Source organism: Trifolium pratense, linkage group LG7, assembly GCF_020283565.1.
Source record: "Trifolium pratense cultivar HEN17-A07 linkage group LG7, ARS_RC_1.1, whole genome shotgun sequence".
NCBI classification, from domain to species: domain Eukaryota; kingdom Viridiplantae; phylum Streptophyta; class Magnoliopsida; order Fabales; family Fabaceae; genus Trifolium; species Trifolium pratense.
In genome coordinates this window covers 945235-965470 of record NC_060065.1, presented here as the reverse complement: position 1 = coordinate 965470, position 20236 = coordinate 945235, and the positions used below count along the sequence as shown (strand labels likewise).

Below are 20236 nucleotides of genomic sequence, written 5' to 3'. Positions count from 1 at the left end.
GTTGTCTTTCAACCAACCATCAAGGTAAACTTGGTTGGAGTTGTGGTTGGATTGTGCTTTTTGAACATCTTTTAACCATCCGTCAAGATAAACTGACTTTGAGGCTGACTTTGCTTGGCTGTCTTTCAACCAACCATCAAGGTAAACTTGGTTGGAGTTGGGGTTGGATTTTGTTTGGCTATCTTTCAACCAGCCATCAAGGTAAACTTGGTTGGAGTTGGGGTTGGATTGTGCTTTTTGAACATCTTTTAACCATCCGTCAAGATAAACTGGCTTTGAGTTTGAGGCTGACTTTGCTTGGCTGTCTTTCAACCAACCATCAAGGTAAACTTGGTTGGAGTTGGGGTTGGATTGTGCTTTTTGGACATCTTTTAACCATCCGTCAAGATAAACTGACTTTGAGGCTGACTTTGCTTGGTTGTCTTTCAACCAACCATCAAGGTAAACTTGGTTGGAGTTGGGGTTGGATTTTGCTTGGCTATCTTTCAACCAACCATCAAGGTAAACTTGGTTGGAGTTGGGGTTGGCTTGTGCTTTTTGAACATCTTTCAACCATCCATCAAGATAAACTGGGTTTGAGTTAGATGCCGACTTTGCTTGGCTATCTTTCAACCAACCATCAAGGTAAACTTGGTTGGAGTTGAGATTTGATTTTGCCCGGCTATCTTTCAACCAGCCATCAAGGTAAACTTGCTTGGAGTTGGGGTTGGATTTTTCTTTTTGAATATCTTTCAACCATCCATCAAGATAAACTTGATTGGAGATAGGGTTGGATTTTGCTTGGCTATCTTTTAACCAGCCATCAAGGTAAACTTGGTTGGAGTTTGAGGTAGATTTTGCCTTCTCGGTTTGGCTATCTTTCAACCATCCGTCCAGGTAAGCTTGTTTTTCTGCTACATTCTCTTGTTGAGTCTTCATATATCTAGCAAAGCTTCCATGGACATTCTACAATACAATTGAATAAACTAATGAATGCAATTTAACTACATAATTCGGATGGTATATATGATCACATACAAACACAAGTGTTTTATGAACGCATTCTGCTGCATAGTGAAGACACATATAAATAGAAAATGGGTTCAAAACTGAAACAAATTAAAAATTGGGAACTATGGGATTATGGGAACCGTTTTAGCTTGTGAAAATTGTTTACTATCCAGAGCAGGATTTCAGGACAAAAGATACAAGCAATAGCATGCATGCATGCAAACTGATCACGATATGCTCATTAAAAGGATGAAAATAAATGATGGATTATGATAAAATAAATGATGAAAAGTTGCAAATGTAAAGATACAAACATGCATGCAAAGTAAATTACTTACGAGGATCAAGAGCACGAGAACAAAAGGGAGGAGAGACAGAGCAACACTGCGCGTCATATCTTACTACTATGTTTAATTGTGTTTACTGTGAAAGATGAATTGAAGTATAAGTGAAGTGTGCTTTTTATAAGTGAATGAGAAGAAAAAAGACAAATAAGGATCACATGCATTAAGTTTAATTATATGAATATTTTTATTTAAGACTTATTTAATTAGCTTTATTTGAACCAACCAATGCATGCTTCCTATCAATAAGACTTATTTTCAGATCATGTGAAGTCTGAACCATTTTTCTATGTTAGTCGATACTCATTTGGTTATTATCAAAGAAAGCCAATGTGGGGAAGTAGGGAACTTCCAATGTTTGTGCATAGGAATCCTCAAGGAGTCATGTTTCGTTATTCTAAGTTGCATGAATCTTCCCATGTTTGTGCATAGGAGGCTATAGGAATTCACAACATAGCCAAAGATTTTTGGATAAATACGGTTTGCATGCTTGACATGTGTGGATACTTTTCTAAATAGTCTCACGAGAAACACTAAGATGCCGTTTAATTAGGATAACAAAGGTTTGCATGCTTGACAAGTGTGGATACTTTTTTTAAAAATTGTTATAGTAGTATTTGAAAAAACGATAAAAAAAGTTACCACTTTAATTTAATTGCTCGCAATATTACTCCCTCCGGTTCTATATATAAGAGAGAGTTCACATTTTAGATTAATTAAGAATCTAATGTATCTGGACCATATTAATGTCTAGATACATTAGATTCTTAATGAATCTAAAAAGTGAATTCTCTCTTATATATAGACTGGGGGGAGTATTAGTTAGTCCAGTGGTGATCGACATCAAACTTGATAAGAAGAATCACGGTTTGATTCTTCGCAATTGTAATAAAAAAGAGAGGTTGAAACCACTTAATATCGTGCACATTGCATTTGTTAGACAAACCCTATAAATATTACTATATATGCTTTTTATATTTGTATTCATGGAAAGGTCTCAATTTTCTTTGGCAAGTTATCTTATGAGAGACTTATGATTAATAAAAAAAAATATTAAATTAATATGACAAATGACAGTAGTTATTCTTGTTGAATAGGTGAGAATTATTTGAAAAAATAATATAGATAGGAAAATGTTATTCAAATACAATTTTTTTAAAAAATACAATAAATATATATTTTTTATTTTTTAATATTATTTGTATAAATTTGTGTCAAAAAAAATATTATTTGTATACATTGAATTCCTTGTTTGTGAGTGGAGAAAAGATGATTTCAAAATTTTGTTCCCAAATTTGAAGTTGATGAATTAGCATCCCTCATATGAATATTAGATGCTGATAAGCAATAAAGATATTACACACTTTTATAATCCAATCCTAAAAGGGCACGGAGAAAATTACAATTAGGAGTAGTAAATTACAATGGTGAGAAGTAGGAGTAGGTGACCGAACGGATGACTATACGGTAGTGGTAGAAGAAATCAAAGTCTTATCGTGGCGTTGGTTTTTTAATAACACAAGAGTGAATCATTGCCTCTTATACGAGTGGATGGTGGAACCAATAATGTGTATGCGTCGGTAATGTTGAAATGAGGGATTAATGTTGTTATGCATTTTTTTCTGCTGCACCAAAGCTATTTTTCTGGTTTATTTCCCCTCTGCTACAGTGCCTGACGTATTTTTATTCCTAGGCAGGAGGTGTTCTGGTGTTTCGAAGGGTGTGTTTAGTACAGTATCTAGTCTGGTTTGGGCTGACTGTTTGGATATAGCTTTATTTTCTGCTTGGGCCTGTTTGCGTTCCTTATTTTTGTGGTTTTGCTGTTAAAAAAATGTATATACTTAGCTAGGAATTACAAGTAACTAACTAGGGAGAAAAAGCTTATAAAAAAACAGAGAAGAAAAAAAACCTTATCAAAATAAGTCCTCATATTGAACTTTTAATCTTTTAGGGTCACCCAGATCCAAAATAAATAAAAAATGAATACGAATATATGGTCTATATAGTTAGTAAAGTTTGTGTTGATATGTTGAACTTTAACTAGAAGAGAATGCATGTGTCAGCAAATTCACATGGGGATCCACAAAACGTGCGTGAGAATACAGCTAAGGGAAATAACAAACTCCTTATTCCACGTCGCAGCCAAAGAGCACGAAAGGCGCATAGCATGTGGAAAGCATATACAAAATGATTCTATATAAGTAACCAACTCTAGTCTATGAGATTTCTATGTGTAATTTGAATGAAGTGTTATCCTCTCTCCCTTAAAACTCTCTTTCTTATACACATCCTTGATTGTGTGATCATCATCTTCAACCACTCCATATTGGTTAGAGATTTTGGATCTACAATTCTCAGTTTCCTTGTTATCTAGTTGTAATCGTGATTTTGTGATCGTTATCTTCTTCCTTGCATCTAATGTTGAAGATTCCGGATCTATTATCACTTGATTCTTAATAAAACAGTGTTATTTTCCTTCTTCATTTGAGCTCAAGTCTAGTTCTTATTGTTATTCTAGTTTGATCATTTCAGAAACTCAATTCGCTTAGATTTTAATATCATCTATTGATGTCCATTTTAATCTTAACATGCTTATATATGAAAGGGCATCCAAATTGTTCAATTCACTATTTATTTCATGATTTCACTATAAAAATAGGGAAAAATCAATTTTGAATCAAAAAATAAACCTTTAGCAGAAATAAAAATGAATACAATATAATTCAATGAATACAACCCATTAGAAAGAAGCCCTTCAATACGGATGTGCATTGTTTCTTTGTTGCGGTGACAAAGTTTGTATTAGGGAATGGTGTTGGTGTCATCATTTTCCTTTTGATAAGGATGTGCATTGTCTGGTGTCGGTGAGGTTGATTTTGTTTGCTTCTCGTGTTGTTTTTTTTTTAAAGTTGTCTCTTTACTACTTATTTATCAATAAAATTTGCTATGTGCAAACAACATGTCATTTTCATGATCGAACAACTAGCAAAATTGAAAGAGTAAATTAAAGAGACGGCAACTCAATCTTTCACACCGACAAATTCGATGTTTATTTTAACCAAACTAATTTAGTACATAGAGACAATACCTTATTTAGTACCCAATACAAGGTCTTACTTAGTACATAGAAACATGTCCTTATAATACATAGAACTTAACAACAGAGAAACACAATGAGAAACATTGAAAATGACACAGAAATATGATCAACCAAGACATAAGTTAGTTCCCTTCTTTTCAGCTGGAGGCCTCTGATGGGAGTGGCACCCAAACAACGTGCTTTACAGGGAAGAAATGGCACAATGGACCGTCCCCGGGCTTCATTCCAAGATATTTGAATATGATATGATTAGGAGGCATGTCAGATGTATCTATGTGGCAAATGGCCAAAGCATCCATAATGTCTCCATATTGACCTTTTAGAAGAACTTTGAAGAGCTTGCTCCCTATGTCTAGATAATGGCAATAGTAGAGAGCATAAGGATAAGGTCTTGGGTGACAAGCTACCCATTTAGGAGCATCGATATCCTTTGAGACTTCCAAAATAGTGTAGTTCTGCAAAGCTGCACCTGATGTTGTGGGCCATTGAGTTGTTAGAACATTATATTTGGTGTCAGTACCGATGACACTATGGACAAATTCAACCATGGACTCTAAAGAAGTAGGACAAGCCTTGGTCTCTCCTTTTTGCAGTGGAGATTCACATTGGTCAATTATGTCTTTCAGGTCTTCACCTTGGGGAGAATCCTTTGTGAGCTTGAATAGTTGAAGAAGGCTTGGTACTTGTGACTTGGAGAAAGGAATGGAGTCTGCTACTTTTTTGGGCAAGAAATTAGCATATTCTCTAATAGGAAATGATAGGGTCATCACATTTCCTACATATATATCTTCAAGAGCGAAAAAAGCTAATTTGTGTGCCTCTGTATGGTCAACTTTAGAAGATAGTTTATCATTTGTTTCTGCATGTGAGTTTTGCAACCAACCATCAAGGTAAGCTTGAGTCGATTTTGTTTTTTCAATCAGGCTATCTTTTAGCCAACCATCAAGGTAAGCCTGTTTGATAGTTTTTTCCTTTAGGTCATTGTTATCTTTTAACCAACCATCAAGGTAAACTTGGTTGGAGTTAGGGGTGGATATTTCTTTTTGGCCATCTTTCAACCATCCATCAAGGTAAACTTGGTTGTTGTTAGGGGTGGATTTTGCTTGGTTGTCTTTCAACCAACCATCAAGATAAACTTGATTGGAGTTAGGGCTGGACTTTCCTTGGCCATCTTTCAACCAGCCATCAAGGTAAACTTGGTTAGGCCTAGGGGTGGATTTTGCTTTATCATCTTGACTATCTTTCAACCATCCATCAAGGTAAGCTTGTTTGGCATTAAGGGAGGATTTTTCTTTTTGTCCATCTTTCAACCATCCATCAAGATAAACTTGATTGGAGTTAGGGGTCGACTTTTCTTCGTTGTCTTTCAACCAGCCATCTAGGTAAACTTGATTGGAGTTAGGGTTGGTTTTTGTTTTCTCAACTTGACTATCTTTCAACCATCCATCAAGGTAAGCTTGTTTGGAATTAAGGGAGGATTTTGCTTTTTGGCCATCTTTCAACCATCCATCAAGATAAACTTGGTTGGATTTAGGGGTCGACTTTTCTTGGATGTCTTTTAACCAGCCATCAAGGTAAACTTGATTGGAGTTAAGGTTGGACTTTGACTGACTATCTTTCAACCAACCATCAAGGTAAACTTGGTTTGAGTTAGGGGTGGATTTTGTTTTCTCAGCTTGGCTATCTTTCAACCATCCATCAAGGTAAGCTTGGTTGGCGTTATGGGTGGATTTTTCTTTTTGACCATCTTTCAACCATCCATCAAGATAAACTTGCTTGGAGTTAGGGCTCAACTTTGATTGGCTATCTTTCAACCAGCCATCAAGGTAAACTTGATTGGAGTTAGGGTTGGATTTTGTTTGACTATCTTTTAACCAACCATCAAGGTAAACTTGGTTGGAGTTAGGGGCATATTTTGCTTTCTCAGCTTGACTATCTTTTAACCATCCATCAAGGTAAGCTTGGTTGGCGTTATGGGTGGATTTTTCTTTTTGACCATCTTTCAACCATCCATCAAGATAAACTTGCTTGGAGTTAGGGCTCAACTTTGATTGGCTATCTTTCAACCAACCATCAAGGTAAACTTGATTGGAGTTAGGGTTGAATTTTGTTTGACTGTCTTTTAACCAACCATCAAGGTAAACTTGGTTGGAGTTAGGGGCGGATTTTGCTTTCTCAGCTTGGCTATCTTTCAACCATCCATCAAGGTAAGCTTGGTTGGCATTAGGGATGAGTTTTTCTTTTTGGCCATCTTTCAACCATCCATCAAGATAAACTTGCTTGGAGTTAGGGCTTGGCTTTGATTGGCTATCTTTCAACCAGCCATCAAGGTAAACCTGATTAGAGTTTTGGACTGTCTTTTCATTTTGATCCTTGGTATCTTTCAACCATCCATCAAGATATGCAGTATTAGAACTATCAGGAGATTTCTTCATGTCTCTAGCAAAACTTCCATGGCCATTCTACAATGCAATTGAATAAAGGAGTATTAATTAATGAATGACAATTACATATTTTGGATGATGTATATAATCATGTGGAAACACAAAAGCATTTTATGAGAGACGCCTTATGCTGCACAATGAAGACACATTCCTTATGTATCCCCTTTTTTTTTTTTACAGTAACAATGAAGCCCGTTTTGTTTATGAAATCTTTTACTATTTTAAATGTTTAAAATATGTGTTAATTTTATGCAGGGGATAAACGACTATTAAAGGTCATAATTATGTGCATATATTCTTTAGAAATAATAAAAATGTCAAAAACTTTTATTTTTACTGAAAAAAATGTCAAAAATTTGTTTTTATTATTTTCACAAACGTATCATTATATTATTATTAGCACTAGCATTCGTCTTCTTTCAATCATAATTGTTCACTTTAAAAGTGTCATATTTTTTTTTTTAATAAAAAATTATAAACAGTGTCTTTAGAATAATAGTTATAAGAAAATAAAAATGGTACTATAACCTTAAAAGTAGTGCATTTAATATTTTAAAATTTTATAAAAGAATTTTTGCTTACTTAAAATTTTACTTTTATTTCTATTGCTTATCCATTACTACTTCGGGACACTATTTAAAATGATATTTTTTATTAACATGTTAAAATAAACACATAGAAAGTAAAAACTAAAATTATTTTGACAAAATAAATAGGATAGAAAATAAAAATGCAAATGAAGATACAAAAATGCATGTAAAGATAGATTCCTTTACCAAAAGAGTGCATTTTCTTAAACTTATTATCAAATAGGTGTAGTTTTAAAAAAAATAAAAATACTAAAATGGGTAGGTCGGTACTGACAAGTTCGACTTACTAATTTGCCTATGGTGGAACCGAAAATCTCAACATTAGAAACTTTTGTAGTAAAATTTCTTTAACTTAATTTCTTTTAATTTTTTGACTAACTTAATTTCTTTTAATTGTTTGCACAAAAATTTGCAAATGTTCATTTATTAATTAAAAAAAACCGTCAATGACAGTGAATTTTTTCTTTTAAAAAAAATAGTGGTTGCCATCTACAACTTTGATTAAAATCATAATTATAAAATTAAAGTGACCGGTAAGTCGTACTTGACAGTGACGAGCTACCTTTTTTTAAAAAAATTTGAAAACTGCACTTGTTTAGTAATAAACTTAACAAAATGCACCCTTTTGGTAAAAAGATCGTAAAGATACAAGCATGCATGCAAGTAAACGATGATGAAAAGTAGGACAAAAGCATAAAATAAATAAAGATTATGATAAAAAAATGATGAGAAATAATTCAAATATAAACATACTACAAGCATCCATGTAAAAATGATGGATTATGATAAATAATAGATGAAAAAATGCAAATGTAAAAATACAAGCATGCATGAATGCATGCAATGCAAGTAAATTACTTACGATGATAAAGAGAAGGACAAAAGGGAGGAGAAACAGAACAACTTTGTGTACCATATCTTACTTATGAGAATATTGATCACTTTGAAAGATGAATTGAAGTGCAAGTGAAGTGTGCATTTTATAAGTGAATGAGAAGAAAAAAGACAAATATGATCACATGACATGCATTAAGTTTATGTGAATTTTTTTTTACTCAAAACTTATGGTATTTAATTAGCTTTATTTGTACCAACCAATAAGACTTAATGCATGCAAATTAAACAAGTCTTAGTAAATACTAGTAGGAGTAACTGATTTTGAGATCATGTGAATTCTGAACCATTTTAATATCTTGATATTGATGTTAGTCGGTATTCGTTGGTTATTTTCAAAGAAGACCAATGTAGATGGAGACCACATATGTTGTGTTGTGATGAGGCATGCAAGAGTACACATGATACTATGAAGGGAACGTTACCTATGTTTTGTGCAGAGGAGGCCTCACGCTATCCATGTTTCGTACTCTCTCCGTACCACAATATATGTCACTTTAAAGAAAAAATTTGTGTCACAATATATGTCACTTTACATTACCAATAAAACATTTAATGTTATTTTTCCTCTTATAATTTTAATTATTTATTACTCTCTTTTCTTTCGATTCTTCAATTTATTTTTCTCATATAATTAATGAAGGATAATTTTATAAACTAACTCATAATTTCTCTTTTCCATACAACAATTATTAAATTTCTTAATGTGCGTAAAAGTGTCAAAACAATATTAGAGAGTGATTGTAAGTTGAATGAATCTTTTACCAATCTCAAGGAATCCACAAACATACCAAAAATCCATCCAGATTCAAGACAAAATAGTTTCACAAGCTAGTAACCTAAGATACCGTGTAAGATTTGCATGCTTGACAAGTGTGCGATAACTTTCTTTACTGCCTAGGCTGGGGACAATGGTAAGAAAAAATTGAAGCTCATCAAAATTATCCGGCATTAGTACAATATAAAAATTAGGAAAATATTAACGAATGTTTTTGAGCCAATTTTTTTTTTATCATTCCGATGTATTTTTTAAGCATTTTAAAAATTCGAACTGCAAAATTAAGAAATTGAATTACAGTATTTTATTTGTCATTCAAAATGGAACTACACATGAATTTATTTGAGATTAGATAAATTTTACCTCAATTTTTTTTTATGGCAAATAGATATATAGTATATATAAGAAAGAAATATCAAAGTACAAATGAGTACAAGTGATACTCATAAAAAACATCGCAAGTGTAACACCAAAAGTATCGAAAAAGCTCTAAAAAGATCGACGACTCCTTGAGCCACCCAAAGTGGCCACCACCAACGAGCCACCACACTGCACTTCACTTGACCTGGAAAAAGGCCCCACCTCTAACAGAAGGACAGGGAGAGAGCCGAACCAACTAAAGCAGAGCCCGACAGAAAAATCCCTATCCATCCCTCTATCTAATCCAGCACAAAGAGGGTTCCACCCCCCACTCATATAAGGAGCAAGAATGACCCGATGTCTTACCAAAGAACCAAATTCAAGAGGAGCGTTTAGCTTTATCCACCAGAACGTCATTTGAGAAAGGCCTCCCAGAAAAAATCATATCATTGCGGGACTTCCCAATTTAGAGTTCATATAAGTGGTAGGTTGAACACTTCCCAATTGGCGTAAAAAACAAATTAGTGAATGATTTGTAAATATCTCTCGATGTGTTTTCTTAATAATCTTTGAGAACTCTAAATTCTAGTAAATTTGAAATCCAATTCACTTCAATTGTTTTTTTTTATAATTAAACAAACCAAAACAAATGTTATAAAGCAAATGTATATATGCCTATGGAGTGTCTGATGTACTTTTATTTTATCAACCGTTAATAATACGGTTTGAACGGCTCACCAACATGTTTAGCAGTTGATTTTTGATATTGGAAATATGATTCAAGTGATTATTTTTTAGTAAAGTCGGCTTATTTAGTTATTCGTCAGTTTTAAAGTATTTTTCTCTAAAGATGGAACATAGTTATTCTCAAAAGTATGGAAAACATAGTCCCCTCTCAAAAGTGGCGGTATTCTTTTTACAACTTCTTTATCATAGGTTGCCTACTCATCATAATCTCGGGAAGCAGATTGTCATTACGGATGCTGAAGCTTCTATTTGTGTCTTGTTTAAGGTCAGAGTCAGCTGATCACTTATTCGGTTCTCACAACCAAATCTCACTTGTATAGTATGTTACCTTAGGTTGTTGGGTGTTGAATGAGTGTCTCCTCGTGGTATCCTAGGGTGTTTTTAGGTTGGGTGTTAGTTTGACAAACTATTATGTGGACTATTTGAAACTCTCGAAATGATGTTTTCTTTTGGAAGGAACTTCTTCTATTGAGTGTATGATCGATATAGGACGAAACTTTCATCTTAAAAATGATTTCTAGGTAAAAACTCTAATTCTTTTTAAGAGTGGTGTATGCACCTTATTTTTTTGCTGGAACGAAGTGTGTTGAACTAGCGCATTTGACATGTGCTATTACACCGACTATAAGTAATGCTAGTTCCTACACTTTTACTATTATTTCATGGTGTATTGCTCGTTACATTAATTTTATTTAAACAAAATAACATTTTTGAAGTAAGAATCCTCTTCATTTTTTATCATTTATATATTTTCCGTCACTATTTTTTTTTAATAAATTAAAAATATAAAAAATATTTTAACTGATTTTTTTTTTTTTTTTGAAGAATATTTTAACTGATTTAACACTCCATTTTTTCTATGCGTAAGACGTGACAAAATGAAGCACTAACAAACTTTTGAAGCTTGGACTTGTACTATTATTTTATCATTTTTGAACCTATGCAGAACTTAGAACGGTTTGCTAAAAAAAATAATATTTAGAACGCTTATTAATTTGTTGAAAGTAAAAGTTGGTAAACTTCTTGATTAATCCACTAAAGGGGAGATTTACATTGAGATCAACCGATGTTTTGATGTACGGGTAAATAAGAGAAAAACATGCATGTTTGATTTTGAACAGTTTGAACTTGACCAGAATTTTTTTACTTGTGAGATTGACGACTGACGAATTTACCGTGGGACATGCGTCTGTCAAAGCCGCCTCAAGCAAAGTGGTCAAATATGATAGAGCGTGTTCTGACAACTAACATGCATTTGTAGCATTTGCATTTGACACGTTTGCTTTCCTAGCACCAGATGTTGTGACTATTTTAAAACGAGTCCAAAAGTCATGCTCATGCATAGCAATGTGATGTATAAATCTCTAGATGTAGTATTTAAAAGAATTGATTTTGATCGTCATCAAAAAAGAATTAACGACACAACTTGTTACACGTTTGTTTTCCATTCAAATATAATTATCTTAATGGATATATATAAATATATTTATTCATTTTAAAAATAAAAAAAAAAATTGGTAAAATAAAATGATCTTGGATTAAGTTTGTGTATTTGGAATATTTTTATTTGGCCATTTTTTTTGTTATATTAGTTGGGTATACCTAACAAGATGCGCATTCACAAAATAAATAATAAGTTTGACTTTTAGTTTTTCGATTAGATTCTCTTCTTTTTAATTTTTTTTATCATATTTGACTTTGTTCTCTTTTAAGTATTTTTTTTTTTTTTGTTAAGGAAAAAGATTGCATAAACAACTTATTTTTCCTAACTTGGGTGTCTGCTCCGTAATTTGGTCTGAGATATATGATTCATGCCCAGCAAAAGCATAAAAGTTTTATGGATTTGAGACTAGCATAATTTTTTGCTAATACACCTCCTATTTTCTTGAACCATAAGTTTATATGGTATATGAGGAATAAATCTAAATTTTAAAGTCAACTTCATCCAAATAAAAATTTAAAAAAAAAGTTTAGATGAATTGATTCCTCTCAAATTGACCTGAAACATGATAGACCTCAAATTTTACAAATCCATAACTAATTAAATGAGCATTTGCACAAGATAATTAAGGATTATTACTAGTATTTTTTTTTTTGGTACATAGGATTATTACTAATTTTCTAAATCACACCAATAACACCTTTATTACTTAGTTTTGCATCAAAGTACCTTTTCTAGTAACACCATGTCTAGAACTAACATAGTTTTTTCATAAACATAATATAAACAGACAAAAAAAAAAAACCACAACTTATAATTTATGGTGTTGAAGACAGAGGAACCCAAACTAGATTATCAGGAGGGAAGAAATGACACACAGGAGAATTTCCAGGAAGAACATTAAGTACGCGAAAAGCGACATGATCAGCATCCCATTTAGAAGTATCCATATGACAAATTGCTGCAGCATGAACAATTCCTCCATTTTCACCTTCAACAACAATTTCATACAAACTAGTATCACCCTTTTGACTATGACAATAGAAAACTGCAAAAGGATAAGGCATAGGGTGACACCCAATTGCATTAGGAACTGAAATTTCATTCACTTGTGAAATTTTGTAATTTTGTAAAGGGACAGTGAATTTTGTGACATGAGTTGTGGTCAAAACTTTGAATTTTGAATTGGAACCAAACATGTTATTTGCAAAGTCAAACAAAGATTCTAAGGATGTTGCACAAAATTTTGTCTCTCCTTCCATAGGTTCAAAATTACATTGTTCAAGTGTGTATTTCATAGCTTTGGCTTGTGGAGATTTTTTTGAGATGGAGAAGAAATCTAGAAGAGAAGGTAGTTTTTCTGGTGTGAAAGGAATTTTTTCAGCTTCTTCTTTTGGTAGAAATTTTGGAGTTGTTGATGAATTTTTCTTGGAAAAATAAATTGGCATTATTTTTCCAACTTTTAAATCCTTTGGTACAAAAAACACATTCAATTCAGGGTCTATTTGATTGTGATGATCCTTTCCAATGATCATTTTGTGTTCATCTTTCTTATTCATTTCTACATGATCAGAGTTTTCAACATCCATAATATTATTTACAAGATCCTCTGTTGTGACTTGTTGCAAATCATTGGCTATATCCTTAACTATAGTTATCTTTCTAGCCAAATTCTCTTGTACAATCTGCAATATCAAAGATAAAATTGAAAGATTAATCAAGAGGAAATATCATGTACATGTACTATTATAAAAATTTCTTTGAAATAAAAAGTAACTACTTTCGTATAATAACAGATATATCCAATCTATGTTATAGATCAGATGATCATATACATACGTTATTCAATAAACTTTAAAATGAATTTGCTTATACATGTGGAGTATATATATCAAGGGTGTCATGAAATTATTAATTAAGGTATGATATAGTTTAAGAGATAGCATATAGAGATCTTACCATAAAGAAAAATAGGGTATATAGGATGAAGCTCCAAGAAGAAATTGGAAGTGCCATTTGAAACTTAGGACCTTATTTGTTTGTAGGTTGAGGTAGGGGAAAAGAGAATATAAGGGTAGAGTGTGTGGGAAAACTATAGACAGCTTTGAATTGAGAAGATTATGGTAATTAGTGTGAGATTTGATTAATGGATGGATGAAGGTCTAGGGAGTTGTTGTTCACATGGGAAACTTTGATCAATTGAACTTCATTATATTAGTAGTTAGTGTAGTCATGTGTTTTAGATTGATGTACCTCATCGTGAATGAATTTTAATATAAACATTAATTATTTTATCTGAAAAAATATCTTGAAAGTTGAAATTAGTGTTCTGTTTTTTAATCTAAAGATTAAATTATCTGTCAACCAATTTTATTTTATGTTTTTGTTTTTTAACCTTTGATTTTGGTTTGATAATTCTTGGCCACGAAGTAAGGAAAAATGGACTAAGAATTGTAAAAAAAAAAAAAAAGACTAAGAATTGTTTATAATAGAAATCGAACTTTGGTTCTCACAAACAATTCGTACTAGAGAAAGTTCATTAACCACTTGAACATAATGTCTTGATTATGTGCCGACCACTTTGGCATCTACAGTTTTGTTGAAACTTGTGGTCGTTTTAGAAGAAAAACTTTGAAAAAATCACATAGATCGAAGAAACACATTATACTTATACATACTTATTGAAGTGGATGAGATAAAAAGTGTATTAATAACAACAAAAAAAATATTTTGTTATAATCATACTTAAAATATCTCACTTTAAAAGATATCATATAACAAGTGACACCACTAATTTTAAAATACAATTTTGTAATAATAAGTTAAATTCAATATTAACAAGTTTCATGAGGTATGAGTGTGTGACTGACATCCAAGAATGGCAATTCAACATTAACAGTATGATTTTATAATCTCACAAGTGGTAGTAATTATTAAAGGATTATAGTGTGATTAATTTTAAATGATAATAAAAAGAAATTTATCTTCCAAGTTTCTTTAAAAAAGGAATAACATTTTCAAAAGTCAAAACATTTTCTAAGGCTACTCTTGCTTTTTTTTTTTGTTCAATTCAAGAGGCTACTCTTGCTTTATTTAATATAATACGTACCCACATATATGCATGTAAAAATTTCAAATCAAGGGGCAAAGAGTACAGTATATGTCACCGTCCTTGGTCATTTGAATAAACTTAATTGCTTGTTGATGGGATCGTGGGATATTATACATTTATATAATTAAGATTTTTTAAATTCTTATAAAAAAAAATTTTTTTAAATTACCTTTAAAAAATTGTTAACAGTTATCCAACCACGGATAAAAATTAACAACATAAATTTATAAAGTAAAGTAAAAACTAATTTATAAAAATTACTACATTTAAAAAAAATCACGTATGTATAAATCTATTTATATAGTTTTTTTTTTTTAACGGCAATAATAGTTTGTGTATATATAAAAAAAAATGATTGAAACAAAGTACACCTAGTATTCAAACCACCCTAGTCGGATAAGTTCAAGATAGTACTCTACCAATCTCAAATACAACAAGAAGTTTCAACCCATCCATAAATTTAAAACCCCAAAATACTTAACAAGCAATACAATTAATACAATACAAGGGGTTGATGCATCCTTTCGCAATATACAAATACGGATAGCGCGGTTTCTTTGACAATAACCATTCCCAAGACATGCGCTTTATCTTTTCAACCACCTCTTCGACAACATAGGGATTTTAAGCAAAAATAACATCGTTCCTTGCTTTTCAAATTGCTCAGACCACCCTTGCCAAATCATCACAACTCCCTTTCGTCTTTTCTTGGCCACCTTGAAGGCCCCAAAGAAAGAGAGAAACATTGCCCCGATCGTATCGGGCAAAATCCCCAAAAGCCCAAACCATTTATAAATCTTCACCCAAATATTCCAAGCAAAGGGGCATAACAAGAAAAGGTGATCCTCGTTTGGTCTCCATTTAACCTCATTTCCCTTCTAACCAAATTAATTAACTCTAGTTGGAAGGCTTTTAAGTAAAGCTTGCCAAGAAAACATCACCACCTTTGATGGAGCCCAACTATCCCAAACCCCCTCCACCACCCGAGTGACGGACCTCAAGGAAGAAAAAGAGGAAGGAGCGAGTTTTTGACATAAGTGTTGGTAATTTGCCTTGATCGAGTACTACCACCCCTATCCAGACCAAACTCCCAAACATCGTCTTCATGTATAGTTTGAAAGGAGTTCGCTTACCACTTGAATCTAATGTATTTATTTTAGTTATTTACCATTTATTTAAGTTGTAATTAGGGATTAACTATTTATTTGAATCTAATGTATTTTTTTTTAATAATAGCTCAGTGCCCAGTGGCCAGAAGTTTTACCTCAAATGTGAATAAGGGGAGTGTTCAATAATTCAAACCCAAATTTCTACATAATATATACACGTATCTGTCAACCGAGTTATGCTCACAGGAGAACTAATTTAAACTTTTATTTACATAATAAAAAGAAACTGGGAATCCAATTTAGTCTAAAATGGAAGAAAGTCGCTATGATAAAGTTGTGGCCATATAAGAGTAGTGGCATCAGATGCCACTTACACTTTATCTTTCCAACGTGACTTATCTAGTTCTTATCATCATGTCATGTTTACCCTTTATAAGTATCATATATCATGCTGTGTTTTAAACTTTTATAATAGTTAAATTCCTTTGACTATATGAAGAAAGTGGGAAACCGAGAACGTTGACAAAAGTCACAACTGTTGAATGTGGAGCTAGCAGCTGTCATGGGCATAACGTACCGACCAGTCCACTAAATCCGGCTGTGCTTCAACAAAGATCTCAAACGGAACTTCCTAACCTCTTTATAACCAATTAAAGTGCTAATCGTACGTGGTCTTGTTCACCCATTTTCTCATTCATCCGCACACCATAGGGTGTACATATGTCGCCGCGTCTACGGTGTCTAAAATTTTGGGTGTCCTATGCAAATTATATGTTCTATTATTGACCAATGATTTAGATTGTGATGCAAGTAATATTAATGAGAATATACTTTTTGAAATCGCGTTGAAACAGATCGAAACACACTTTTTTAACGCTATGATTTCTAGCTACTTAATTTTACGGCAAATTGAGGAAACTTAGACATGTGCGCGGTGGCGGCTAACACAATTAAAACCATATACACATAATATTACATTGAAAATTTAAAAAGTTAGTCATAAATAATTTTTAAAAATTGTCAATAAGGGGATTTTTTTTTTTTGTGGACAGATGGGGGAGTGTTTAATACCTTAAAATTTGTTTGTGAATGAAACAAAGGTGGCTTTGACTGTTTGACACACCTAGAAGATAGGTCACAACTCACAAGTACAACCATCCCTTGTGCAAAGAAAAGACAAGCTTATACTAAAACAGAAAAAAGTCACCTAAGGGGAACAGAAAATGTGCTGCTGGCTGCTGCCACTAGATTTTCATTTGATTTTGTTGTCGTAATTAATTAATTTGTGGGCTTAGCACGTTTGAAGTTGACTTCAAAAAAGCCAACGGAGCTTTTGGTGACCTCTTATCTATGTTGAGGATAATTTGGCTTTAGAAAATGTTAAAAAGTTTAAGGCTTTTGAAGTAAATATAAAATTTTAAAATTGCCATTTTTAATATAAGCTTTTTATATTTTGTTTATTTAATTTAAGGGTCATATTAAACAGTGCACCGGGTGCACTTGTTAAGCATACCCAAAATAGAAATAAAACAAAAAATTAAAATTGATAAAAACAACTTTTTACACTTTCAATGCATTGAATACACGAATTTCAAAACAAAATTTCCTTATTTATATGTTTAATCAGTACACCGGGTGCACTATTTATCATTTTCCTTAATTTAATTAGCATCTTTAAAATACTTGTTAGCATGACTAATTAATTTTTACTAATATAAATTACTGAATCTCGAGTTAAATTAAGTGTTGTTTTTTATACAGTATAGTATAATAAACTAAATAGAATATAAATCCATTAAAAATTATAAGAAATTGGTTTATATTGCCTATGGATGATCGATAAGAGACTTAAAAAATTTATGGATAATCTATAAGATATAAACTTTCAATTCAATAATAAATTTCGTAAAATTCATATCCGATAGATAACTTGTTCACGGTGAACTATTTGTAAAGGTGGTCCACCATAACATTAGCTTAGTTTGATATGAAGTACTGACAAGATTTTTTATTCTAAATTCTAAAGTGGCTTTGAGTTTGCATACTCTGCCTAACAGAACAGAGCAACTCTGTTTTTGTGCAATGCATTAGTATTTATGTATCCCTAATGTGGAAATGCATTAGATATATAATTCACAAAATGCATAATCTACAATGTACTAAAAATACCAAATTATATATTGTGAACAGTGAAATTAATACACTATTTTTAAAATTTTAACCATTAATAATAAGAGGCACATGAATATTAAGGTATCACAACTAGATTAGAGTTATGAACACAACCTATGTGTCATCATATTCATAACAAATATACAATTAAGCCTAAATAATAATCCTTTCTTTATCATCACATATAGTACAACATAGATATATAACTACAAAGATTAAAATATACCTATAGTTTCTTTTATTTTTTGAGCAAAAGATATACCTATATCTAAAGCTTAACAATAGATAATCCTGAAATATCAATAGCTTAATATCCTGCAAAATAAGCCATAAAATGCTAAATCACTACCTCAACATAATATAACTATACATAATACATTCATTCATGATCTCTAAAGGGTCATATTTGTGTATAAATATATTTATGTAAATATGTATGGGAGCTTCAATCCTTTATTATAATTTGTTCAACTTCAACAATATTAGCATCTTCTAGTTTGCTCCATGGACATAACATGAGTGTGATATAATATGGCATTAGGCTTTACATCAAAGTCCCTCATAAAACCATCCTTCCCTGCATATATTGCTTGTGGATCTTGAATAAGTTCCTTAATTGCTTCTGGCATAGCTTCACCTTTCATCATATTCTTCCAATATTCTCCAGGGTCTTTTCTAGCAAAGCTCAAGTTAGCAACCTATTCACATAAACATTTCAAAGAGTAATTTTAGTTGATAAAGTTTACTTTTAGATTTCAAGAATGTCTAATGTATCTAATCCATATTATAAATTAGATACGTCAAACATCCTATGAACTTAAAAAGTCATGCAAGAAATAAAGTTGAGTTAGGAAACTCTAAATATTACTTGAAATTATATTTCATAGAAGATTTAGAAAAAAGCTTACAAGGAGAAGAGAGAATAGTAGGAACACAACAAGGGTGGACTTCATGGCTATGCTAATATGTGGATGGATACCTTGTTTGCTAGATTATGGTTCTTCTTAATGTTGGAAGTAATCCACACTGAACTTGTATTTATGATTATATCTCATCTCATCTCATATCTTATAGTTGAAAGAAAATGCCCTCTGCTATCTAAATGTTTGGTAAAAATTACATAAAAGTAATTTGATTGATTAAGTGAAAAAATGGAGAAATGCTCTCTTAAAGTTACCTAAATATTTTTTAGTAGATAAAAACATTATTAAAGTTACCTAAATATGTTTTAGACTTTTAGTAGATAAAAACATTAATTGATAAGGTAGCTAGGTTGACATACCAATAAATAAGAGTATTGTTTTCTTATACTTAAAAAGGGAAATACGTAAGAATATTATTTTTATTTTTTTGTCATAAGGTCGGATACAAAGTTTTCAATATGTATATATTTTTTTTGTCAAGTAATTTAATAACTAGAAAATCCACTACTTGAGGTGAATAAGTGAGAGTATCAGAGTTCGAATCCTGATTTCTACATATTTTATACAATGTCTCTGCTAATTGAGTTAAACTCATAAAAATTAGTAGGAATACTATTTAATATTATCTTATATATTAAACTGACCAAAAATGAGCCAAAGAGTAATTATTTTTATATAAGCCCACCAGTTTTAATTGAAAACTAAAATTGTTTTAAAACAATTTCTTTTTTCAAATTAGATAATTTCTTTCATGCCTCACCATCAAGAAAAATTAGGCGTAAAAAATATCTGTCTAAACGAGATGAAATGCTCCGGCTGTAACGGTATTGCTGCCGCCACCACACATGATCGTGAAGCTGTACAATTTTTAATTGACAGTTCTAGAAGATGTTTGACATTTCTGTTATGTTACAAAAAGGATGACACGGATACTACACGGTTGTAGGTGTTAATTTATTATGTATAAATATATAAATTATAAACCAAGTGTTTAACATGTTTCATGAAGTCGGTATTAGGAACAGATTATTCTTGTTTTGGTTTTATATAAACCAAGTAAAAAATTGACTTAAATACATTTTCAATTCTACTATTTTTAAAAACTTTATTCTTATAGCAAGTTGACACAAAAAAATTTGTAATCTCAATCAGATTTTCATTTTTTTCTCTTTTTATTGTTTATGTGTGTTTACTGACAATCAATGGTAGAAAAACTTTTGATTTTGATATTC

At 31.7% G+C, this 20236-nt stretch overlaps 3 protein-coding genes across 3 annotated transcripts; all 3 read right to left on the bottom strand.

The window, feature by feature from the left end:
• Positions 1 to 4325: 4325 nt before the first annotated feature.
• On the bottom strand, positions 4326 to 8384 carry LOC123899239 (BURP domain-containing protein 9-like). The gene is made up of 5 exons (XM_045950328.1): positions 8331 to 8384; positions 6551 to 6896; positions 6459 to 6461; positions 6047 to 6181; positions 4326 to 5866 (listed from the first exon to the last, which is right to left on the bottom strand). Exons 1-5 carry the CDS (start codon positions 8382 to 8384, stop codon positions 4572 to 4574), a joined length of 1833 nt encoding a protein of 610 aa, XP_045806284.1. The 3' UTR covers positions 4326 to 4571.
• Positions 8385 to 12299: 3915 nt separating this feature from the next.
• On the bottom strand, positions 12300 to 13981 carry LOC123899238 (BURP domain-containing protein BNM2A-like). The gene is made up of 2 exons (XM_045950327.1): positions 13648 to 13981; positions 12300 to 13373 (listed from the first exon to the last, which is right to left on the bottom strand). The coding sequence occupies exons 1-2, from the start codon at positions 13702 to 13704 to the stop codon at positions 12507 to 12509; spliced, it is 924 nt and encodes a 307-aa protein (XP_045806283.1). The 5' UTR covers positions 13705 to 13981; the 3' UTR covers positions 12300 to 12506.
• A 4311-nt stretch (positions 13982 to 18292) lies between these two features.
• Positions 18293 to 19229, bottom strand: LOC123899237 (organ-specific protein P4-like). Its single transcript, XM_045950326.1, has 2 exons — positions 18990 to 19229; positions 18293 to 18779 (listed from the first exon to the last, which is right to left on the bottom strand). The coding sequence occupies exons 1-2, from the start codon at positions 19032 to 19034 to the stop codon at positions 18564 to 18566; spliced, it is 261 nt and encodes an 86-aa protein (XP_045806282.1). The 5' UTR covers positions 19035 to 19229; the 3' UTR covers positions 18293 to 18563.
• Between the last annotated feature and the right edge of the window lie 1007 nt (positions 19230 to 20236).